General features: G+C 35.9%; 2 protein-coding genes across 4 annotated transcripts; both read right to left on the minus strand.

The window, feature by feature from the left end:
- Positions 1–1,263: 1,263 nt before the first annotated feature.
- Positions 1,264–9,212, minus strand: LOC126700216 (polypyrimidine tract-binding protein homolog 2). Of its 3 annotated transcripts, XM_050398247.1 has the most exons (11): positions 8,984–9,212; positions 7,745–7,987; positions 7,345–7,554; positions 5,977–6,039; positions 5,815–5,888; positions 5,324–5,419; positions 5,051–5,108; positions 4,283–4,387; positions 4,094–4,175; positions 3,267–3,379; positions 1,264–1,855 (listed from the first exon to the last, which is right to left on the minus strand). In XM_050398247.1, exons 2-11 carry the CDS (start codon positions 7,928–7,930, stop codon positions 1,496–1,498), a joined length of 1,347 nt encoding a protein of 448 aa, XP_050254204.1. In that variant the 5' UTR covers positions 7,931–7,987; positions 8,984–9,212; the 3' UTR covers positions 1,264–1,495. The 3 variants fall into 3 exon arrangements, with proteins under 3 accessions (XP_050254204.1, XP_050254206.1, XP_050254205.1); XM_050398249.1 differs by lacking the exons at positions 7,745–7,987; positions 8,984–9,212 and adding an exon at positions 7,136–7,193 and having other exon boundaries at positions 7,345–7,548; XM_050398248.1 differs by lacking the exons at positions 7,745–7,987; positions 8,984–9,212 and adding an exon at positions 7,136–7,196 and having other exon boundaries at positions 7,345–7,548.
- A 13,560-nt stretch (positions 9,213–22,772) lies between these two features.
- LOC126700217 (uncharacterized) lies at positions 22,773–25,201 on the minus strand. Its single transcript, XM_050398250.1, has 3 exons — positions 24,597–25,201; positions 23,453–23,709; positions 22,773–23,216 (listed from the first exon to the last, which is right to left on the minus strand). The coding sequence occupies exons 1-3, from the start codon at positions 24,952–24,954 to the stop codon at positions 22,992–22,994; spliced, it is 840 nt and encodes a 279-aa protein (XP_050254207.1). The 5' UTR covers positions 24,955–25,201; the 3' UTR covers positions 22,773–22,991.

Below are 25,201 nucleotides of genomic sequence, written 5' to 3' on the forward strand. Positions count from 1 at the left end.
GTTGTCCCCGATTGCCCGTCGGCGGGTTTTTTAGGTGATGTCCGGCGTATATTCTTCAGACATTCTCTTTCATCAAGTTCTTTTTCAGGAGCTCCCTGGGAGTCCCCTCTTTGGTCACATAACATTCTCTTTTATACTAGCCTACGTTCGTTGTCCCTCGTCCACGTGTAGGGTCGATCTCTCCTGGGCAGATATCTGTCCCATCAGTCTAGTCCAAAAATTGCTGTAGATGATCCATAAAGCCTAAGATCCCGGCTCTGTTAAGGGCAGTGTCATGTCAGGGAAGGGTATTAAAGACAACTTCCCCAGGATATTTTCTGATCTTTCTAGCGTACTCGTGTTTCACTCCTACCCCTGAGATTTTGGGCCTGCCGAGGACGAAACCGTCCTCGGCTATGTCTTCGGGCTATTTCTATGTTTCCTAGTTTCGAGCTTGGGCCCTGGCCTCCTTCAGTTTAAAACCTGTGGGCTTCCTATAAGCGTGTGGGCCGGACCCATAAATTATTGGACCCCACAATCTCATTTATAAATGTTTATTTATTTATTTTTTTTGGTATTTTAAAATTATACACACATCATGTGCTTATGTATCTCCCTACACCCTCACTTTGTATAAATATACTTTCTCATCTATAAATGTTATAATGCTCTGTTTGTTTTAGTAATGATGTTTTCTAAAAAATAAGTCGTTTCCAAAAAATATTTTCTATAAAACTATATCATTTTCTTATTTTCTAAAAATAAGCTATACTTTTTTAGTTGACTAAAGATAGTTTTCCTTTGACTCATTTTTTCTGATGCTACTAAACTCTGGAAAATATAGAAAACTATATTTACACAATGTTTTTTTTTTTTTTTTGAAGTTTATATTTACACAATGTTTTCCATTAAAACAAACAAAACATAAATATATGAAATTTGTATGCATTCTAAGAATGGCTATAATATATAATTTAACAATATGATTTTCAAAAAATTAATTGATTGAAAAATTATTAAGGGGTGTATCATTAAGTTACATGAGTTCCAATTGCACCAAATCAAGCCAATGGAATGCTAAATTCATGATTCACCCGATTATACAGGATAGAGATATCAAATCTTAGAACCTTTATCCCTGGAAGATTGAGAGAATCAGCATCATAACCACCAAATTTTAAATATGATTGATTCACAAATGCACGTGACTGTTCTGGTGCACAGTAAGCTCATATAGCGGCAAGTCAACCACACATAAGTAGTAAACTAGCATATGACTCGGTATTGAAAACAAATTGGGAATCATCATAGATGCGAAACAAAAGAGGCTAAAACATGACTGTCTATATTAGTTTAAACACAAAAAGAATCTAGCTTTGGTGTGTATTTTGAGCTCTGCCTTGGTTTGAGAGAAAATTACAACCAAAGAAAGGGAGACAATAAAAGCAAACCAAAAGCCAAAAGATGGAACAATCAAGGCAGCTCCTTCACACCAACCTGCCTCCTCCATCTATAGCTATTGCATCTGCCCAGATCCATAACGGGGCAACATTGATGATTGAGGCATGCCACTCTGCATAGGAGACTGCATCATTCCTGGGGCAGCTTGAGGTGGCATTGTCCCAGGTGGCATGTAAGGATTATTATGCATTTGCATCGGCATGGACTGAGGCATTGGTGGAACACCCGGGCCCCACCCAGCTGAAGGTTGTTGAGGCATCCCGGGCTGCTCCTGACTTGGAGTAAAAGGAGCCCCACTGTATTGAACAGCAGAGCCCATCACTGAAGTCGGCTGTTGCCCCAGAATTGAGGGCTGGGAGTTCACCATGGGGGTGGTGTTAGGGATTGTATAGTCTCTGCTCCGATCATTGTTGACCTGTAATCAACATGCCATGCTCCAAATGTAAGGACCATTTGTTTTTTTTTTTTTTTTTTTTTTTTTTTTATACATCGATACTTGGGGGAGGGGGGAATGTGTAAGGGCCATTTCTTTCAAATTTCAATCAATGAAAGGTGTGAAAAGGACTGTCATCACTGTTCAATAACATTTTTTTCTTCTTCTTTTTAGTACTATCTCTCAGCTTTGTAAAGCAAAATACTATAGACCTACCTCAAAGTCTCAAACCCACCAAGGCCCACCCCATTTACCACCCTAAGCCCGAAACATGAGCATCACCGTTCCAGCAATACTATTCTCAACAAAAAATAAAATAAAAAGGTACTCAGTAGTCACTCCCCTTCCCCCCACCCCCAAAGAAAAAGAAGAGAAATGTCAACAGATAAGGATAATGACAGCTGAATGCCCAGGGTTGCAGATTTTTAAGGGGGAAAAAATCTCAGTACCAGTTTTAATCGTGTTCAAGCAGCAAATGTAGGTTCCTACCAGAAAAAAGCAAACAATGGGAAGTCTAATAGGACTGATTCCTAGAATTGCATTTCTATTTCACCAATAGCAGCCTTCGGGGTTATCTATCACAGTGAACCATATCTAAGGCAAGACTTTAAGAAGATAAGCAGAATGAAAATCAAATTACCATCTACAATTCAGTAATTAATCCAATCCCAAAATGCAAATAATTTCAACTTTTTCCCCTAATTGCAAAAAGTTTCAAAATCTATGACTAAGATTTCATCTAAGCCCAAGCCTAGTTGCAAGATTGCCGCAAAACCAACAATAAAACAAAGACTATGAATTGAAATAAACTGAACAATGAAATATCTATCGAACTCAAATATGTTTCATAAATCCAAAACCCTAAATCACATCTTAACAATGAAGCCACAAACAAAGATGCTGGTTTTGCACAAAATAAAAAAAGGTGAACAAGATTTTTATTTATTTATTTATTTTGGATAAGTAAAATTATATAAAAAAGAAGACCTTTTTTGTTGGTTGATGTAAGGAAGTGGCATCCTTGCCTTTAGTTCCCTTCCCATGAGACACCCCACAAATCCCATGGACAGATAGTGTGTGGATAGAACCTAAGACCTCTGGGTTTATGTCACTCCCCATACCTATTAACCCACCACCCAAGTACCCCCGTGGGGGGAAAAAAAGGCAAAAAAGATAATAGCAGTAAAAAGTTATTGAGGGCCACAGTGAAAACATTTGTGTGTAGCAAATAAAGCTTTCCTGCCTTCTCCTTAACAATAATTGAGCTTAACCAAATGGTCCAGATCATAAAAGATTGGTTGTATCCACTATCCACCTTTCTCTTTCTAGTAATCATTGTAAGCAAATAGACAACATAAGACAAACTTCTTTTCAAAGGATATAGTTTGATTACCTTAATGCTGAGATCAGTATGGCGTGAATATGAGATGTGAAGCTTGCAAAACCCTCCATCATAGATGCAGTGTCCTTCCAAGGCTTCCTTAGCAACAACAGCAGTTTGAACATCTGCAATCATGGCATGATCAGTACCAATTATAAATACTAGTCCTAAGTGTTATAATATAAAGAAGGCTGCAAATCTTTTCTCACTAGCAATGTCTGCAGAACCCATATGGCACTAATACAAAAGAGTTATACAGTCACTGCACAGTAATAAAAGCATGTCTAACACAGGTAAAATGTATCTGAAACTAGCAAAATGCTCAGGGTCAACGTTTGGGTAGATGAATATGATATTTATCTTCCTCAAGTCAACCAGTCAAGTATGTTTAATATGCCTATATGAATAGGGACAATTACATAAGAGGATGACTTGTTGCCCGTTATAAATGCTCTGAAATTGTAATGCCCAGGCTCAATAGATTAGGAGATTAGAACGCACACCCACAACAAACAGCTACCACCATTCGGTTGTCATCGAGCAGAAAATAATGATTTATTTTGATGCAACCAGGCAACAGAAAACCATGATAATATATTTTTAATTGGCATTCACTTTGGGCAATTAAATAAGTGCATAGGCATAGCAGCCTAACACGCAGGCTACAGATAACAGATAGGTTAACATCCTTTCCTATCTCTCCCCCAGTTCTCCGCCCCCCACCCCCCCAACCCCACCCCACCCCACCCCACACACACAATACCCCTCTCCTCTTCTCCTGCTTGTTAAGCATGATATTATAAATAAATAAAACATGAACAGTCAGGTTTAGAGACTACCAGGGTACTGAATCAAAGCCTGCACACCCCCATTCTTATCAAACATGGCAATCTTTTGTACAGGCCCAAAAGCAGAAAACACCTAGCATGAAGACAAACAAACTAAATATCAGTATTGAGTATGACCAAAAAAAAAAAAATAGCAGAGTTAACCAAGAATTTTAATATTTGCTGTGTGATTCTAAGTACCATGTGTAAAACGTCCAAGGTGACAGCGTATTGCATATTCTCAATAGATGCAAGAAGAACGTTACTCTCTGGTTCTAGCTTTTTCCCATCCAAACCCACAATTACCTGCAATTACGACAAAATAATTCTATTTAATCAAACCAAAAATATCATACATTCGAAGCGTCTCTATATAACTATATTCACCAAGAAAAATTAGAACTTTCTGGGGACAACACTTTCTGGAAGTGGTTATGGCAGATGAAAACACCAAGCAATATTAAAACTTTTGCCTGTCATGTGATCATGACTGCAAGGAAATATGGCCAACAAAGTCCAAGCTGGTAAAGAAGAAAATCATGGTTGACAACATGCATGAGCGAAGTGGACAAGCAGTGAAAACTACTTTACATGCATTCTGAGGGTGTGATGTAGCAAGGAATGTATGGGACTACAGAACTGCTCGACCCCAAGGCCTGCCAATGCAACAACCATCTTTTCTATTGCTGGCATGGGATGTAGCAGAACAAAGCAACAAAAATGACTCAGAACTAAATATGTCATGCATTCCAAGGTTTAGCAATAGCCACCCTTTGCTATGCTATTGTGCAGAAGAAATCTTCCCGAACATCTAAAGGAATTAACAAGGACTAAAAAGTAACATTTGATTTAGGAGACCTCTTTGGAAAAAAAAAATCAAGCAACCACTAAAGATGCCAATGGAATGTCTGAGTAACACAAACTATAAATCTATATAATTAAAGAAATTGTCAATTCCCAAAACATTACCTGCCCACTTCCATCTATGGCTGATGGAGCAACAGGAAGGTAAGGATTAGTGTAGTCCCTGAATCAACATAGAATGTAGTTATAATAATGCAAGGCAAATGATGATAAAAGGGGTGTGCAGGAAAGGATGAAGGGTGAAAAAGTGGAAACAGACTAGTAATAAGTGCATCCATATCACACGTACAACTGAAACAAGAAAGAAACATCTTATGCACAGAACAATGTAGGAGTGCAGATATTTGGAATTCTTAATGCCAAGATAAACAAGAATACCTGCTACGGTGGCTCTGGAATTTCACACTCAAATCTGTGTGTGCAGAATACGTGATCCTAAGGGTACATGGCCCCAAATGCTCAGGAAGAAGATAACTGAAACCAAGGACAAAAAATGTCAGCAAAGCACAATGCTGGACAGTTCATAACTGATAAGGTACATAAAGTGCATAGCTTTGTCAGTGGAGCACATGGTTGTGCTAGGATATACCAATCAAGGTCCTACTTAGCACATTTTCTACACAAAGAATGGTCTCATTGGCACAACACAGCAATACAATATTTTCTACATGTTCAATGGAAAAAGATATTGAAATGAGTAGGGCAAGGGAAGTTTGAAAGTCCATCTGAAGTCTGACAGATCACTTATACCACAAATGTTGTCTAACAGCCAATGATGACCAGTCCCAACGCATGTGCACCACGTAACAGCCATATGGTCCACAGAAGTTGGACTAAATACCATGTCAAACAATTAATACAACTGTCACCTAGGAATGCTTCTTCCATCTAGGGCATTCTTTGCAGAAGAGGCAGTCTCTGTATCTGAAAATTGTACCAGCGCCTGAAAAAGGATTGTGTACAACATGAGCTTGTATTCAATGGCCGGAAGAAAAGAGTGAAAAGAAAGAAAGAAGAAAAAAAATACAAACCTGGAATCCAGCTGTCTTCTCAAAGGTAGTAATCTTATGCACAAATCCAAAAGCAGAAAAAACCTGCATCACTAAATAACTTTCAGAATGACATACAAAAATAAATATTCTATGAAATAAAGAGCTAATAACAATTATAACCCCTTCAAAGAATTTATTGCAGAAAACTGGAATCACAGATAATTTCAAATTTTTCTAGATATTGGACAAGCAAAGGCCACCAATAGATTTCATCAATTACGCATGCTGTTAAACTTTTTTTTTTTTTTTTTTTATAGGTAAGAAAAATTATATTAAGAAACTACAGTATGCATGAAAAGCACAAAGTAGTAGATACATACACAGAGGAAAGAAAAAACAGGAAACAGGAAACAGGAAACTAATTACAGAAAAGAAGAGCCAGATTCATCAATTACACCTGCTGTTAAACTTAGGAACCAGATTTTCTATTTTTTTTAAATAACATAGGCAACCCGTCTAGAGAATAGCCCTTTGGATTCCCTTTGGACTCACCTCTAGCCAGTAAGACATAGGAACCAAGATTTTGATATACATAAAATAATAATCAAGAATTGCTAGAGAAAATATATATCACTATGCATCCACAATATTGCAAACAAAATGCTAACAAAAACTACAAGTTGACCTTCAGATGATTCGTTTATGTGAAATAGATATCTCCCTGAAATAAAGACCAAGAATTAAAAAAAAAAAGGGGGGGGGGGGGGGGGGGGGAATGCTAACAGCATCCTGCTGTTGGGCACATCATTTGAATCAAGCTTCGTAAAATTATAAGCTTATTCAGCTCCTGACTAGATTCTAAGGCTATAAACCCTCAAAGGAATGAAGATCAAAATCATAAGCTTGCATTCACTTTTCTACACAGACCTCAGTTTTTTTTTTTTTCAAACCTACAACTACAATTATAATGGATTTGCATAAATTTAATAACTGAATAACACAAAGTTCCATAAGAATTATACTGGATGTAGCTACGCTACTAAGCACAGAGCATGCAGAAAATAGAGGAAGAGGGATGCACAAGAGAAAAGAAAATATAAAATCCTAAACTATTAGAATGGTAGGTATAGGGAGTTGATGAGGAAGAGTAGGGAAGAAAGAGGCAGTGTTAAGGAGAGGAGAAAGGAGACAAACACACATGCGCTCTTTCTCCCGATGCACTAAGCTGCCATCGAAGATATTGCCTTGATATGGCCCTGCTGATCCATTTACATATATGTCAAACAAAAGCTTTCCAAAACATGACAAACCACAACCTAATTACAATAACTCAGTGGATGCATCCTTATAGTACAAGTTTACTGTTTACCTCTTCAACTTTCATGAAAAAGCATGCAATTTGCTTACCAGGTGTAAAACATCAATGCTAACAAGGCGTGCATCTGCACCCTCTATTGTTACCAAAAGTACATTTCCAGCAACATCTGCAGTAGTTTTGTTGTTCACTATTTCTTGCCTATTTGAATACTGTAGGTAGACAGTTTTTCCACGCACTTGAGCAGGCTCTGAGGATGAGGCATAATATGATATCATAGCAATAGCTTGATTTAAATCAGCCTGAAGAAATTAAGATATAAAAAAGTAACAATTAGTTGCGTTGTATAAACAGCAGGACAACAATGAAAAGATTGAAAAAAATAAAACTAAAATAAAATTGTGCTAAAAAATTCAATAATTGCAATGTATAAACAGCAGGACAACAATAAAAAGATTGATAAAAATAAAACTAAAATAAAATTGTGCTCACAAATTCAATAAAAGCCTGATTTCGGTTTGCTCCAACATTGCACTTTGTGTTCACAACTTTACCAAATGGCTTCCCAAGTTCAATCAGTTCCTCCTCTGTGCACTCCCATGGCAAGTTTCGCAAATGGAGCACCTTTGATGGAGGTTGGGTGTAACGAAATTGTGGCTGACTGGATACCGATGCCATTCGAACAATAACCCCACTCCTTATTAGCCACAAAAAAATGTGTAGTCCCTAAGACCACTAGAAAAATAACCCATTTCATAGTCAGGTTCCGCATTGGAGAAGCACAAACTTAAATTTCCTCATCTTTGCTACATATTATCAAAACTAAAAATTCACAACCTTAAGGTTATCTCCTGTCTTGCTTCGATATTAACACAAATCACTTTCATGACATGCACGCATCGTGTATTATACATACTACATATAACAGGGTGTAAATGTGCAGATAGATGAGTTTCTTATCCAACACAACAAAATGTTTTTGGGTCCGTTTGGTTAAGCGTTTTGGGAGCCTAAAAGCATGTTTTTTAAAACCCAAAACTCCGTTTTGCAACACCAATTCCTCATAAACTTTTTTTAAAAACGCTTATTTTAAACTCAAAACACCGTTTTGCAACAGCTGCTTCTACAAACACACCCTTTGTATAAAAAAATGCACTCTTAGTCTTAGTATTACATAAATTCAATTTAAAACTTATTATTCTCTCTCTATTTTAAGCAAAAAAAATTAAGACAAACAATGTGGAAGACACAACTTCACAGAATTTTCAATATATACACAAGCATAAGCAGAAAATTACAAATTTGAAAGTGACAGCAAATCTACCCAAGTACAAGCAACTAGCAACCCAAGCAAATACATTTATCAGCTATAATCAAAGGAAGTTTTAGATACCAAAATCAAAAAGAAAACAGAAATATAGAATTGCCCATCAACATTAATCAAATGCACAATTAAAATAAAAAAATTATATATATAAAAATAAATTAAAAAAAAAAACCCAATAGCAATTTATATACATAGCTACAAATTGTTAAACATTCAAGCTCATATACAAACAAAAAGAGTTCGCTAAACCAATACATAAACAAACCTGCAAGATATAAATTTCACCCAAAAAACAAAAAAATTCTATAACCGATTCGCAGTATCAATTTCAATATTACAATAGAGAAATTAGGGCAGAAATCAAAATCGAAAATTGAACCATGAAAAATGAAATGAAAAAGTACCTGAAGAAATTAACGGAAAGTAGAGCTTCCGATTTTGGGTGAAATTTTCTATGTTTGATTTTGATTTTGATTTTGATTTTTTTTTTTTTTTTTTTTAGGGTTTTGAAAGTTTCAGAGATGCCGTAACGGAAAAACAGGTTTTTATAGAGCTACACAGAGACGTATCTGCGTTTTATCGACTGGCGTTTTTTTTTTGGTTGGCGCTGTGCGGTGTTGAAGAGGATCAGGATTCTACTAAAACACGCTATTTTACCACAAAGACCTAAATAAATACCATTAGATAGTAATAAAAAAGTTACCTTGCTATTTAAAATATTTAAAAAAATTATTATACTCTTTTCGTTCCAAAAATGTTTATAAAAAAAAAAAAAATCAACTTTTTATAGGATTAGGTCTGGTAAGAGATTTATAATAATATTATTTAAATATTGTAAAAATACATGTGAGTGAAAAAAGTGTTATAGAAATACTTGTTGTAATGTTTAAAAAGGTAACTTTTTAGAGAATTATTATTTATAGGTTTAAAATGTACAATTTTTCAAAACTTTTTTTTTTTTTTAAATTAAAACTGCTGTCCCTTTTTCTTTTCTTTTTTCGGTTTTGGAAAGTGCCAGGATAACCCATTTTAAAAAACGCCAGTAAGTTTTTGTTTTTTTTAGGGTAACTTTTCAAAATACCCACCTAGAATAAGTTTTGCCACTTGATCTATGCCTACAATGGATTTAATTGGGTTTGGTTGGATTCAATTGGGTTTTAGACTTTGAGAATCACAATTATCTAATTTTTTTTTTTAAAAAAAATTGTTCATTTAGACAGTTGATGGGTCAGTATGGATTCAAATTAGCCTAAGGGTTTTTTCAAAAAAATTTACTTTCCCTATGGGTCCATTTATTCTTTTCCTAAGCATTAATTTATTAAAATTACATCCATCAATTAATTAGTAACATGTAATAATCTAATATAATATCAAATATCCCCATTGAGTATTGTCATTATCAATTATATTATTTACAATATGATATATATAAGTTTATATTTTATACATAATTTTAAACTACAAAAACTTCAATTTAAACAATTTATTGATACATAGCTACTGATCTTTAATTTTCTAGAAATTTTGCAAGCGTGAAGGACATAAGAAAAAGATATAATCTAATGATGGATTGGTCAAAATTCACCTCCAATAAAAAGATATTGAATAAAGTTGTAATCTAATACTACAACCAATCTTATAACTAAACTTTATCATTTTTTTTTAATAAAGTCCTTAATTTATTTTATGTGGGATTATAAGGTTAAACCTTTTAATGAAAAACTATCCCCCCCCCACCCCCCCCCCCCCCCCCAAAAAAAAAAAAAAAAAAAAACCTTTTGATACCATTTTATGACCATCAAATGATTATCCAAAGGATAAAACATTTTGATGCTATTTTCCGCAAATATTTGTGACTCAAACATTTTGTTTCACATATAATAGTAATAATAATTATAATAATCTCTATAGTATATAATCGCAATAAAACTATTTGGTGTTCACCTTTTTCACTGTTTGAGTCTGTTTCCAATATTTTTATCCTACTCTTCCCAAAATTCCAAAACACAAATCAAGGACAAAATTTATTTTACCGAATGGTAAACAAATTTTGGACTGCAAAAAAAGATAAGAGGTGAAAAAGTAAAACTAAAAAAAATCCTTAAGATTTTCAACCAAAAAAAAAAAAAAAAATTCTTAAGTAAATCTAAGTAGTTTTATTTATAGTTGAGTAATACTACACTTACAAACTATTTTACAATATTTTTACAAATTATTGTTGTAACCGACTTTTTATTGGTTCTCATCTGGGTTCATCAATAACATCATTTTTTTATTTATCAATAATCAGTCGCCACATCAGCAATTTGTAAAACATTTTATAAAAATATTTGTATTTCTAGCAATGTCCTTTATAGTTATAAATGTTTAAAAAATTTAATAAAACTATAACTACTAAAATTTTAATAACATTTTTCAAATTCAGAATTTACTTATTTTAAATACAAGTGTATTACTTGAAATTTTACTAATAATGATGGTGATGATAAGAGGTTGCTATGTAAGGACTAAGGAGTATATTTTTTTGCAACTATACTTAAGGTCAACTTTCCACCTTTCCTTTTTTGGGCTAATGGTTTAGGTGGTGTTTGGACAGGGCTATTTTCATCACTCATATCTTAGTTTTGTTAACTCATCACTCAAAATAAGTGGACCCCACTTATACAAATGTTGTTTGGCAATATTTCCTCTCCCGATTTCCTTAACTCATTTCCCACTTTTTTGAGTTAAGAGTTACAGAACTGAGAAACCACAAAAACTTGTTTTCAAAATACCAAAATTGAGTTAAGATGGAAAAGTTGTAAATACCCTCATACGTTTGGGTCCCACGACAGTGATTGGTCACATCACCTCATCAAAATTTACTCCCCCCAATGGTCACATGCACTCCCATCTCAACCAACCCTCTTAACTCTCTCATTAGACCACCTAAAGCAAGTCTCAAGCTTCTCTTCTCCTCTCCCAAACCCACGGCAACACCACATAGTGAAACAAGCTCCAACCTTCGATATTGCACACCCTTCCCGACCCTTGAATCTCCAGCTCCGGCCTCTGAACATCTTCAGCTCCGCCGCTCCAATCCGCTACAAGGCACTGTCGCTCCCATTAAACACTGATCAATCTCTCAAGACAAACCCTTTTCAGTTGAATAGGTACCCACCCTCCTTCTTCCTTCATCTGTGGTGCTAGGTTTCATTTTATTTTATTTATTTTGTTTTCCATTTTCTCCGTTTTGTGTTGTGAATGTTTGATCAGATTCGTGGGTCATAGTTATTGCTGGAATGGGTTTTACAACTCCCTCATTTCTTTAATACAAATAAGATGCACATGTTTAATACAAAATTTTCCCTTACTACTTAGATTCGTGGGTCCTAGTTATTGGAGATTTTTTGCATTTTACCATGTTTTTTGTTTTGTGGTTTTGTATATAGTGTTTGTATGTTGGAGGAAAGGGTATGATGTAAGCATCTGGGATAATGGTTGTGTGATTTTGGGATAATTGTTTGTGGTTTTTGGTGAGAGTTGAAATGGGTTCCTTGTGGGTCTTTTTTTTTTTTTTTTTTTTTTTTTTTTTTTTTTTTTCACTTATTGGGATTTGGGGGAACACAAGGCATGATTTGCATACAGTCCTACGTGGATCCCATATACTTGTCACCTAAATTGGCATTACATACATAACCTTGGATTTTGTTGTTTAAAAGTGTTACTTACATGGTCTTGGATTGGTGTAAGATGGCTGGGGGTTTGAGAACGTGGGATGATGATTGTGTTGATGAACTATGTGATATTGTGTTCGGGGAATTCTTGCTTGGTAATTTTGTGCAAGGTGTTCCTTGTGACCTCGTGTGGGATGTGATCACCCAAACTCTCAATGCTCGAAATAGGAAGGATTTCTACATGAGACAAGTTGTGAATCGGTTCTGTCGTCTTCAAAGGTGGTATTGCGGAGTAAGGGGAGTTCATAGGTATGCAAGGTTTGGGCGTGGGTATTTGGTAGGCCCTGCTGATTTAGGGGATGATCTGTCTTAGTAAGAGACGAACTTAAATTATTGAAGCATTGTAATGCATGTGCCTTTTGTTTATGCTAGCTTATTTTGTTCCCTCTATGGTCTGTACACCGGTATGGTGTTGTTAGCATCTATTTTCACATGTACTAACTAATGGGTAAGTAAGGTGGTAAATCAATGCTTCAATCTTTTGGCTTTTTGTGTGTTACATGGTCACAATGTATATGTTTAACCATCTGTTAATGACATATTTGTTACTATGGTGTATGAACATTATGTACTACTTGTTCATTTACAATTACGTAACCTGGCAGCAGAAACTAAACAGTGTATCATATTCATTTATTTACCTATCATTTGCATATAGTGTTCTGCTTACCATGTGAGATATTTGAATTAGATGGCACATAAATCACAAGATGCGGATGACAAACAGTGGCCTTCCCATTTAGAACATATATTTATTGAGATTATGTTGGAGGAGCAAATAAAGGGTAATATGGAGAATGGTGTGCTTAAGGGCCTTATGCGGCAAACAGTGACACAAGAACTTAATAACCGAACAGGTAAAAATTCCATGTCTAAGAAAGTTTTCCAAAAGCACGATAGGCTTCGGCAAAAACAACGTAAGTTGAGTCATTTGTTGAAACACACGGGATTAGATTGGGACGAGACCACCCAAATAGTTACTGGTTCGGACGAGGTTTGGGCACATGTGGTGGCGGTATGTTACTTAATGCATTTCATGTTCGATGTTAATTGTGAATGAATTGCCATTCTTGTGATTACTAAGGGCAAGGGAGGGGTACATTTATTTGTGAAAACTGTTAACAAAATAGATATATATATATATATATATATATATATATATATATATCTATTAATTTTTGTGGAGTCATGTCTTTTTCCAATATTTATTCTTTATTACATTACAATATTTATACCAGAAGATTTAATTAATGAATTAGAACGAATCAATCGATTCATTTTTTTTTTATACTATGTTTCTAATGGATATGTTTCTTTTAGATCATGATTATATTTTCTTTTTTAGACTATGATTCCATATTCATAAAATTTATAAGATTTATTTCCAGTTTTAGATCTTTCAATAATAACTCCTTACTCCCATGGGTCTATTTCAAATTCATTAATCATCCCAGGAATTTTTCTATTTGATTGTATAGTTTATACCCACTATGTAATGCACACAACACAAAACAGATGGTTATTCTATTTTCATTATGAAATGATTATTTGAGTCATATGCCTAATTATTGTTCCCATACTTATGTTGTTGTAGGGAGATCGGAGCGCAGCAAACTTGTGGAAGAAATGATGCCCAGACTATGACAAGCTCAAGCAGTTGTTTGCTCCAAGTACTGCAACTGAGCACCTTCAGATATCTTCAAACACACTTGCCTTGACTGGCGACGAAGAGTGTGCCTTGGAGGAAGAGCTTGCCAATAATGGTACTACCACCCATTTTGATGATGATTGTTACACTCCCAACTTGGAGAGTATACCTCAGACTGCAGAGGAAGCAAAAGTTGATGGCCAAACCCAAGTTGCTGGCAAAAGTCCCATGCAAGTGCCAAGGGTAAAAAGGTGTCGAAGAAAGCAGACAGAGTAAGTGAAATGACTATGGCTCAAAAGGAGGAAACTGCAATGATAAGGGAGAGGTTTAGCAGTAAGAAGGGCAAGTTAAGTGGTACCTCTGAACAATTCGCTCAATCAGCAGCTGAAGGTGATCCTTGTTCTCTAGGGAAAGCTATTGAGGTGCTTAATCAATATGAGGACCTAATGAACAAGGCATATGTGAAAATCTCAAAGGCTCTCCAACAAAAGGATAATAGGGTGGTGTTTGTTAGCATGCCGGAGCATAGGAAGAAGGCATGGATGGATGATATTGTTAACCTGAAGGATTGAGTCATGTTTCATATTTTATTATGTTGTAGTCATAGTATATGTATTTCTCTTTTTAGGTGCAAACATTATTGCAATGTGGCAGTGTAGTGTGTGATTTTCTTTTTCTAAACTATGGATATTTGTGGGTTTGCTGTTTTTTTTTAGCTTGAATGGGATGTTATGCTGAACAACTTGCGGTTTTTTATTTTTAGATATAATGGGATGCTATGTTGAACAATTTGTGGTTTTTTTTACTATTTTTTTAATGGATTTTTGATATAATGGGATGCTATGTTGAATGGGTTGCCTTTTTTTTTTAATAGGATGCTATGTTGAACAATTTGATGTTATTATTGGGAAGCGTTATAAGGATTTCTCATATGCATGGTTAAATAATATAGACAGCACACAAGTTGATGTGAACTTTGTTGAGTTGAGTTATTTTCGTTTTGCTTAATGTGTACATCACATAGCTGAAGAGTGTGTGTGGGGCCCGGCCCAAAAATGATGGGCTATTCCAAGCTCAGGCCCGTCCGAGGAGCGTCCTGTCCAACGAAAAGCCTCATATGAAGCGCTATTCAACCCCAATAGCGTCAAGGAAACCTGTTTGAGGAGTAACTCCTCCTCGGACATTGCGAAGCCCAGACGAGAAACTTGCCCCAGCCATTTCAGCTCGTCTTCCCAACATATAAAACGAATTAAATTCAAAATATCTCACGGAAGGCTACCACCACATTAATTGCGCCCCAACCACCCTCTTGGCCGCATTAATGAGGAAAAGACTCCTGAATAGTACCGCCTTGGCCTCTGCAACTCACAAAGGGTCTGATGAGGGCGTCTGATGGGACAGGTGCTCGAGTGGATGTTTGGATGATTAACAGGTGTAAGGCTGGGATGAAAAGAAGAAAAATATATAATGTAGTGGAGTCCCTCAAAGAAGGGGGGAGAACTGTATCTGAAACAAAGAAAAGAAATAAAATCAGATTTGAGGGGTCCTTCTTTACGTTCTTATTTTATTTCTGCAAACAGTACACTACATGCATTAGACCTGCTAGTTTCACTGAGGCCAAGTTCTTTAACCCATTCTCTACAAATAATTATTGTGGGTTGCGCTTTGGGCCAGGGCCTAATTAACACGATTTGGGCCAGGAAAATCGTGTAACCACAGTGTGTTATTGCAGTGTGTAGGTGACAATGGCATCAAGGGTTGAATGATTAGAGGCATTCCTACGTTACGACTTTGACGATTCATACTTCAATGACGTTAATGTTAATGCTACCTGTGAAGATACTGACGAGGATAACTCAGATTCAGAGTGTGATAGCGAAGATGAAGTAGAATTTGATTTTGTGAATCCTTTGGTTGGGGAGATGTTTGCCTATATGCAACGACATTATGATAAACAGCCCATGCGTACAAGTATCTTGACGAGGGATAGATACATGGAAGAACTCAAAGACGGTAATCCTAAGAAGTGCTTTGAGATGTTTCGCATGACATGCTCGTTGCTACTTTATATAGTGGATGAACTGCGCGGCTACGGGTGATGTAGATAGCACGCAGGTGGTAGCCCTGTTTTTGTACATACTTGGTCACAACACTTGAATGAGATGTGTTGCAGACAGATTTCAACACTCAGTTGAAATGATCTCGTGCCATTTCCGCAAGGTGTTGCGAGCTATTCACTCATATGTGAAACACCTGATTAAACCTAATCCAAATGTAGTTGGCCTCCCCGAACATCTTCAAGTGAACAAGTACTGGCCATGGTTTGAGGTAATATTATTCACATACTTAGTATTGAGTTATGTCCAAACTTAATTAACTATGTAGCTCCATCTATTGATGTGTCTTATTTTATTATGTTTTACAATTTCTCATGTGTAGTGTTAGGACATATGTGATTCATTTGTTAGGAACATATATCACTATTTTATGTAATTGGCTAATCTTTTGACAAAACACATTTTACTTGTATTTGGGTAAAATTAGGATGTGTTTAATACTTCAAAAAACTTTGTTTCAAGATTAAGTGTTGAAGTCATACAAGTCTATCCAAGATTCAAGCTGAAAAGTGCAAGTTCATTAAAGCTCGACAGCTAGTATTTATCGAGCTTGAAGAGTTGTTCCAGTCCCGTGGCTTGACAGCTGCTCGACAAATGGCTATCTGTCAAGATTTATGAAAAACAGAATTTTACATCTATTTTGACTCCAATCCATGATTATGTATTTGAGTTTTCTTTTTTCACAACCCTAAACATATAAAATGATTATTTTAAGGGTCGTCAAAGTAAACACAAGTTGCACAAGTGTTGAGCAAAGTTTGTTCAAGCAAATTGTGACCGGAGACAAATTTGCCCTAGTTAATTATTCTTGTGTAGAAGTTGCTATGTTTGTGCATCGTAGAGTTTTGTGACCAAGCATCTTCTGGATCTTCATCGTGTGATGAACTGAAAAATTTTGCAACCAACAACATTCTCTAGTTGGTGATTGAAGTTGCGTACTGGGATCCGCACAGTTAGTTAGTCACGTACTGGGAGCCGTGCATTACAAGGAGAGATTGTCACTACAGAACAAGTCCAATTAGATATTAGGGTAAGGGTTCAACTGTAGGTTGGTAGAAGGTACGAGAATTCCTTTACTTATAACCGCTTGTTTTGATAATAGTGGATTCTCGGAAGTTGTGATCTTAAAATCAACCGGTGGGATTTTTGCTATGTTGGTTTTCCCCATTCATAAACAAATCACCGTGTCAATTTAGTTTCTGCTGTACTTAGTTTAATTGGTGATTTGTTTGTGCTACCGTGTGCTTTGCATGTTAATTTGATTAATTAATAAACTTGGTTAATTAATTAATTAATCACAAATGGTCAATTCGTTTTTGGCCTATCATGTAGAAATGTGTTGGGGCAATTGATGGCACCCATGTTAGTGCTCGACCCCCTTCAAATGAGACTCAAGCGTACAGAAGCCGCAAGTCTACCATAACCACGAATGTGTTGTGTGTGTGTGTAATATGAACATGCATTTCACTTATATTCATGTTGGGTGGGAGGGTAGTGCTAATGACTCACGGGTGTTGAATGAAGCAATTAATGACTCGAAGCATGGATTTTTCCATGGCCACCAACGAGTATTATAATTATATTTTTTTTATCCATTATTTGTACTTGTTATAATTATTGTTACGAATACCACAATATTTATTGCTGTTCGCATGTTGGGTCATACTACTAGGTGGATTCGGACTTCTCTATTGGCATTAGTTTTCTTTCATCGCATAAGTCAATTAGGTACCATGCTCAAGAATTCTATTCAAGCAATAGACAACTAACAACAAAGAAAGAGTCATACAACTATAGACACTCATTGTTGCGAATGGTTATTGAGCGATCGTTTAGAGTGCTAAAGGCTTGTTTTCCCATTCTCAATTTAATGCCAAACTTCAAGCGTAGTAGGCAGTGTTATGTGATTGTTACGTGCTGTGCTCTTCACAATTTCATACGCATTAATAACCGGAGTGATAACTATTCCACACTTGGGCACCCTCAGGGGTTGAAGGAACTTCCACCCAAAGCCAAGCTAGCAGTAACACCGGAGCATCCAGTAGTACTGCAGCCCAAAGGCATGTACTAGAAATGTCAAATGTAATAAAAAGACTCATGACTCAATTAGGGATGATATCACTGACCTTATGTTGGCTAATTATGTGGTCTGTCGGCATTGATTCACCACATTATTATATTGTATGGAATTTATCTTAGGTAATATTGTAGTGTTATTTCAAATATTTTGGAACTTAAATATATATGAGGATTATGTTGTATGGAATTTATATTAGGTAATGTTATAACATTATTTCAAATAGTTTGGAATAACAGATATATAAGAGGATTTATAAGATGATTATTTTGTATGGAATTTATCTTAAGTAATGTTATAACGTTATTTTAAATAGTTTGGAATAACATATATATAGGGGGATTATGTTGTATGGAATTTATCTTAGGTAATGTTGTAGTGTTATTTCAAATAGTTTGGAATCAAATATATAGGAGGATTATGTTATATAGAATTTATCTTAGATATTGCTGTGGCGTTATTTCATAAATTTTGGAACGAAATATATATAAGGTGCATATGTATGAATTATGCAACCAAGCTGTTGGATAAAGCATTTAAACATTATGAATAGTTCCTATGAACAAATTTTTTTCCCTTACTTCACTTTGGTACAACGAATTATAAAACGATGCAAGCAATAAACACAAGTTCTATCCTTACAAAACAACGATATTCTGAGTTAATCAATATGTACCAACCAACACAAAACAACAGAATAAAGTATTGTCAATTGTAGCTACATAAAACATGTCCAGTAGCAAATAAAAGGGCTACATATGTTTTCGGATATAAATATACAAACTCATGGTAGAAATAATTGCCTCTATCCATTGCCCCTAAACATGGGCGTAACAACCCAATAATAAGCCAGGACGTAATCAAAGCAATCCTATACTTGTGCACTTTCTCCTCAGCAGTTCGGACTGCGACTTTAGACTTTTCAGCTTTGCGCTTGGCTATCCGTTTCTACTCTAGTGCTTCTATTTCCATTCGTCGCGCATTGTCCCTCTCAATTTTTACGGCTTCTGCCTCAACTGCCAGTCTCATAAACCTTTCCCACACAATTAGGGCTGTTGCACGGCCATGAGGATATGGGTCCTTATCTAGCCATCTAAAGAACTTACACGCCTGATTGGAGTCCCGCAACAAAATTCGTACCATATAAACGATGGTGAAATTAGATAGATTCAGAAGTTCACATACAAAATTGTTACAAGGGCAAATAAATTTGATACAGATCGACGACCAATGTTGACATTCATAAAACCTAATTTTGAAATTATAGGGAGATAAAGACGTCCTAAGCACACAACAGTCCATGTCGCACATATACTGAGTAGAAGTGGAGTTGTAACTATTTACAGAAGACATTGTTTGGATTGCCCAACACTATATGAAAACCACCTTCACAATTACATTAACAAAACCTAGGGAAATGAACGGCAAGCTGATAAAAATAGCTTAGTACTCTATAGTGTCATTACAATAGAACATTATATATGTATGTATACTTTATCTCTGTTCCCTATGTAATAAGGAGAAGAACTTATATTAGTGATTAAATAATCTAATATAAGAATGTTGATGTAGAATATGGTGAATTAAAATGGCTTGATAATCAATCATTCAGCCCTTGTGTTTCATTTATAAACTGACCCATCCCTTCGTGTAAGGTCACGGTAGATGTGATTTATAAGGTCATAACCTTGTGAGGAGTTGTATCCTTTCTAACAATTGCAAATATTGATAAGGTCACACTTATCTAGCCAGACAATACACCTTCATAGATCAAGCGAGAAGTAAAATAGAGTGTTTTACACCTTCATAGATCAGACAATACATCTACATTACATTATGGTACTTCTAGTGCCAAATATACATTATATATATAGTGTTTTACAAGCAGAGTTTTGAGTACACATACAATGAGCAAAACAGTTTCTTATGGATGCCTATAAAAAATGAAAAATTTCTACCAAACAATAAGCTATATAAAAGCAGCAATTGGTCATCTAAGCAAGACAATGCGTAATTTTAACAAACCCAACATGCCATTTCTATGTACCAGCCAAGGGAAACAAGCCTAATTTACAATTCAAGATCAAGCAAGAAGTAAGACATAAGAAAGAAGAAACACATTACAACTTCTAGCACCAACATTTGCAAAACTCAAAGCATGACTAAATTAACTTTACTCCAAATTGAAATTACTTTCTTTCCCCTTTCTATGTATTTCACTGCAACAAGCTCTTTTGTCTTGTTATCTATCGCCAACCTTGCCAACCCAAATTGTCTTGTTATCTATCACTAACCTTGCCACCCCAAAATTCCCTACACCAAGGTCCTGCAATGGCTCATATCGCTCCTCCATCTCAACTTATCCCCAATGAACAATCACACACACACAAAATCATAATACCAATTTACCAAAATTCACAAAGCAAGATAAACCAAACAACCCCAGTAAAATTTTATAGACACCAAGCACTAACAAATCCTAAAGTCCCATAGATAACAATAAAAAGCACAACAAGAGAAGGGGAGTGCTACTAGAAAATGAAGACAGAATCATTTTGCACATAACCCATGTACTAAAAATAAATTTTCTATTATCCATTCATCCACATGGAAATAAATTTTCTATTATCCATTCATCCACCTGGAAATAATTAAATTTGAAACAATACCACATGTGTTCTCAAATGTGCAAGCTTTGTTATTATCCATTCCTCTGTTCTCCAATTAACAGAGACACATAAACAATCTTGCAAAAATAAATCCGTAATAAATGTATTCAACACCATGGTAGATTTTTGCAAATTTATTCTCATATTTCCTAAAATTGCAGATGAAATGGGGAAAAAAATTGACATATAGTGGTCTTGCTTGTCTTCAGAGATGAAGTGGATTTGTCATGCCCTTACCCATCGCTGATCAGCCTTTAGGAGCAGAGGAGGGATTGTGGAAGTTTGGGCTCGATTTTAAGGACGAGGCTTGGTTTCAGGGGCGGAGGTGTTGCGAAGAACGAAGGTGTAGCGGTGCTCGTTGGGTTCGGTGTCAGGGACAAGGAAGGGGAAGCTGATGTATGTGGGCCCCATGGCGGCTGCGCAATTAGGCAAGGATGGAGGAGTTGAGGTCAAGGGTGGTCGTTGGGTTTGGGTTTTGAGAGTTGAAGTGTGAAAGGGAAACAAGGTTAGGGAAATGTGTTTGAGAGATGAAAGTGCAAAGAAAAAAATGAAGGGCTCTCCGCGGGTAATCGTTTTGTGCGCATCGCACAGTGGTTAGCCTGTGGGTCCCACGAAAGGTGAGTTTTTTTTTTTGAGTTTTTAGGCAAAAAATTGAATTGGGTTTAGTTGCCAAATAAGGGTGGGAGTGTTTTAGGGATTTTTAAGTTATGAGAAATCAGTGATAGGGTGATGAGTGATGAGTTACCTATCACTCAGCAACCAAACAAGGCCTTAGACTTTAGAATATTTCACACACTAAGGAGAGCTTACAACTTCCTGTACTCTTAAGGGCATTTACTATTATAGGGCATTTATTGTAACAAAGTAATACCTTTTGGACTAAAGAACACCAGCGCTACTTATCAATGAGTCAAGCAAAAGATCTTTGATAATATACTCCATAAACACGTGGAGTGTTATGTTGATGACCTAGTGATTAAAACAAAAAGGAGGGAAGGCCATTTGGCAGACTATTCTTTCAGATGTTGATTAGTAGTTTTTAAACAAAAATCTCTTGAATCTTGTGAGCCTTTGAAACCACTAGACCCAACCCATTAGGAACCACAAGTGACCTTCCTTATTAGTGTAAAAATACTGTGGTTCAATTCCTCAAAGTCTTCACATAGATAAAAACACAAAACCAAAAAATGTTGGATAGTGACAACTCTCGAATATAGTGCTATATATAGTGTGCTTAAGCTTCTTCCCAGGCCAGGCTGAATTTGTTGCTGCTTGTATTTGTTTGCTTTGTTAATGGTTTTTAATGAAGCTTCATCCTTATTTAGGGGGAAAAAATCTCACACGAAAACCAAATGAAAAAAGAACTATTGTCAATTTAATATAAGTTATGAATTTCACACTACATGTGGATTTTACATAAGCTTATAAATGCACACAACTTATTTAACTTTTTTTTTTTTTTTTTTTTTTTTTTTTTTTTTTTTTTCTGAAAATATGTTAAAATATAAATGTACTTTGAAAATGTGAAGTTTTGAAAGAAGCTAATTTATAATCTAGTCCATCCATTTATAAAACAGTAATAGGAATGGCAAAATTGGCCCAAAAGGAAAAAAAGAAAAAGAAAAAAAAGGAACAATTTGTAAAACGGTAAAAGCCCAAATTGAACACACATTCAGACCAGCGGAGTGAGAGCCCTGCTCAGCTAGCTTGACTAGCCACCAATACCAGTGCAGAACAAATAATGTTGAACTATGCTCAAAGAATGGGACCCTGTGCTACACTGCTACTTTTAAATCGTGCAATAGGACAAATTTCTAACTTTTGCAGCACCATATGATCGAGAGCTAGCTAGTAATGTCAATGACAATTGAGTAAGAGGCAAAAATCTACTTTACTGGTAACTAGAACCCAAATTAAAGGCTTGAGACTAATGTAACTTAGACATTCAGTTTAGGCTCTTGAGAGAGAAGTAGAAAATGAAATCACTTGTGTCTCTTTCGCAACACATCAAACTGAGTTGTAACACATCAAAATGAGTTGTATTGAACCACATAAAGTACAGGCAAGTCAAGAAAATGTAAGGTAAATCAAAGAACCAAGGCTGTTGTTACTAAAACAATATTATTTAGGACTGACCAACGAGGACATCCTTATATGGACTTGAAGCTGCAGGTGCAGGTAACACTTATACTTCCTCAACTTGCCTTATTTTTCTTCTCTGATGATCTTCTAGGATGAGGGGTACTCGGCCTTCCCTTTCATGGATAAGTCGGTCATGTGCCCCTCCCCGCAATTTCTCATGCCTTAGTCCATCAATTTGTTGCATCTTGAACACCTTAATTACATTCGCTAATCCACCAATAAAGAACAATAGGCTTCCAAAAATGCCTAGCCAAATCCAAGTCCTACCCTGCATAGAGACACTTCCAATAATTAAAATAATAATATTACTCAAGCTGTGTGGAGCATTACTTGGGTGATCTACTAGGCCTAAATAGGAAGCTCATTAACATGCACCGCTCATGTAACTCAATTTTCAAGACATTTTTGTTTTCGGGTCATTGCGATTATTAATTTTGGAGACAAAATGAAGTAAATCCCTTCCCATTAACAAAAACTCAAAGATGGGATTATTAGGAAACTTACCAGTAGCTCTAGTCCATGATGGGCTAATCCAGCTTGCTCATGGCTGTTGAGAATTGCACCCATCATGAACAACAAACTTCCCATTAAAAATGGAATGTGGACTCTATGCTGCAAGATTTGGACATGCCCTCCAGCTCTCTCATATATTTGGCATGAGTTGTGGATCGATCCAAGCACCCATAGGACTGGGCCAGCAATTAGCATGTTCAAACCATGCTTTTGCAATTTGAAGTAATCATATCCTTTCTCTTCCTGCACTTACTTTGTGGTCACAACAAATTAGAAATTGAAACTCATAGGAAATTCTATTGTGCTACTATGTACAAACTCATTTAAACTAGCTAGCCAAAACGGGTAGACAAAATTAATAGATACTCTAATTAATGGAGAGTTAAAAGCACATTCCATTCGAGTCTTTCGAGAGCTCGTATAAGGTTGCATAAATCCACAAATTTAAGTCTATACTACAAGAAACACAGCAAAACTAATTGAACCTTATTTTTTTAATAGGTACAATAAATTTTAAACTTATAATGTCTTCTTAACATTGCTGGTTTGTTTTTTGAACACACGTCCCAATATTCGATGATAAGAGATTCATTGAAATTGGAGGAAAAAAACTCATTGAATTGAAGAGTTGGGGCACACTAAAAATCAAAATAGACGACAATCAAACTAACCACCCCAACATGCTTCTATAGACAAAATAGTTTATAAATTCACCATCTTATTCTTACACAGCATAAAAATAATTAACCAAAAAAAAAAAAAAAAGATGGGGCCAAATAAGTAATTGAAGCTAGAATTCTAAAACTGATACAAAAATTAATTCTAGAATGACTCCATTCTGTTTATTTTAAAGTAAAATATTGTTCAGCATTTTTCATTTTCAAGAATTTGCTTGCAAGTAAAATATAATTAAACTAAAAAATTTCCGTTGATAGTAGGCTCAGTGACTTTTCCTCCCTCATCTAGTCATGATTGGGCACGGGTCTGGTAGTCAGAGACATCACTCCAAGCAACCAGTGTTGGCGGTCCGGTGATGGATTTATTTGTTGGGATTTACACTTATAAAACACTGCATAGAATACCCAAAAAAAAAAAAAAAAAATCACTAAAGTGGGCCATTAAACAATGATCGTGCCTGAATAAAAAGGAAAAGAATCCCCAAGAAAAAAAAGAATGGATCCGAGCGTCTGAACCACAGGAACCGCGAACTCGACGAGTGCGAGCTGTAGGTCGAGCTCCATCAACTGTAACCGGCAATCGATCCCAGAAACATGAGCCACAAGGTCATGCACATTGACCAATATGATAAGCGCCAAAGCTATGAGCAAAATAACAAGACCAGATTTGGGCTTGCTTGAGAGTTGAGCCTCAAACCCACCAAGAAGAACAAGGGTGGCAAACAAGTATAGCCCCGCGTTTATGTACTCCAATCTGTTTCGAGCTAGTCGAGGTCCGTACATTCGACTCTCTCTTGCAGATGCTAGTTTCACCATATTTGTAGTATACTATATATGTGTGAATATGATGATGTTTATGCTTTTGGAAAAAGAAAAAAAAAATGGGACTTTAAGGTTATGATGCAAAGTTTGAGACTTTGCAGTGATATGGTTTTATAAGCTGTCCTAGTTTCTTTCTTGTTCTTGGTTTGGTCAGAATTTGGAGAAGCAAAGGGTGAGTGAGAGAGAGAGAGAGAGAGAGAGAGAGATGGTTGAAGTTTGGATAGAGACATGGGGGTACGTG

This window comes from Quercus robur, chromosome 9, assembly GCF_932294415.1.
Source record: "Quercus robur chromosome 9, dhQueRobu3.1, whole genome shotgun sequence".
NCBI lineage: Eukaryota > Viridiplantae > Streptophyta > Magnoliopsida > Fagales > Fagaceae > Quercus > Quercus robur.

Coding starts and splice junctions, on each gene's coding strand:
- LOC126700216 (XM_050398247.1), bottom strand. CDS start 7,930: ATGGCATCGGTATCCAGTCAGCCACAATTTCGTTACACCCAACCTCCA. Junction 5,109..5,323: donor TTCCAGAGCCACCGTAGCAG/GTATTCTTGTTT, acceptor ATGTTGATTCAG/GGACTACACTAATCCTTACC. Junction 4,388..5,050: donor CCATAGATGGAAGTGGGCAG/GTAATGTTTTGG, acceptor TCGTAATTGCAG/GTAATTGTGGGTTTGGATGG.
- LOC126700217 (XM_050398250.1), bottom strand. CDS start 24,954: ATGGTGAAACTAGCATCTGCAAGAGAGAGTCGAATGTACGGACCTCGA. Junction 23,710..24,596: donor TTCTTTTCCTTTTTATTCAG/GCACGATCATTG, acceptor CCACAAAGTAAG/TGCAGGAAGAGAAAGGATAT. Junction 23,217..23,452: donor ATCATGGACTAGAGCTACTG/GTAAGTTTCCTA, acceptor GTCTCTATGCAG/GGTAGGACTTGGATTTGGCT.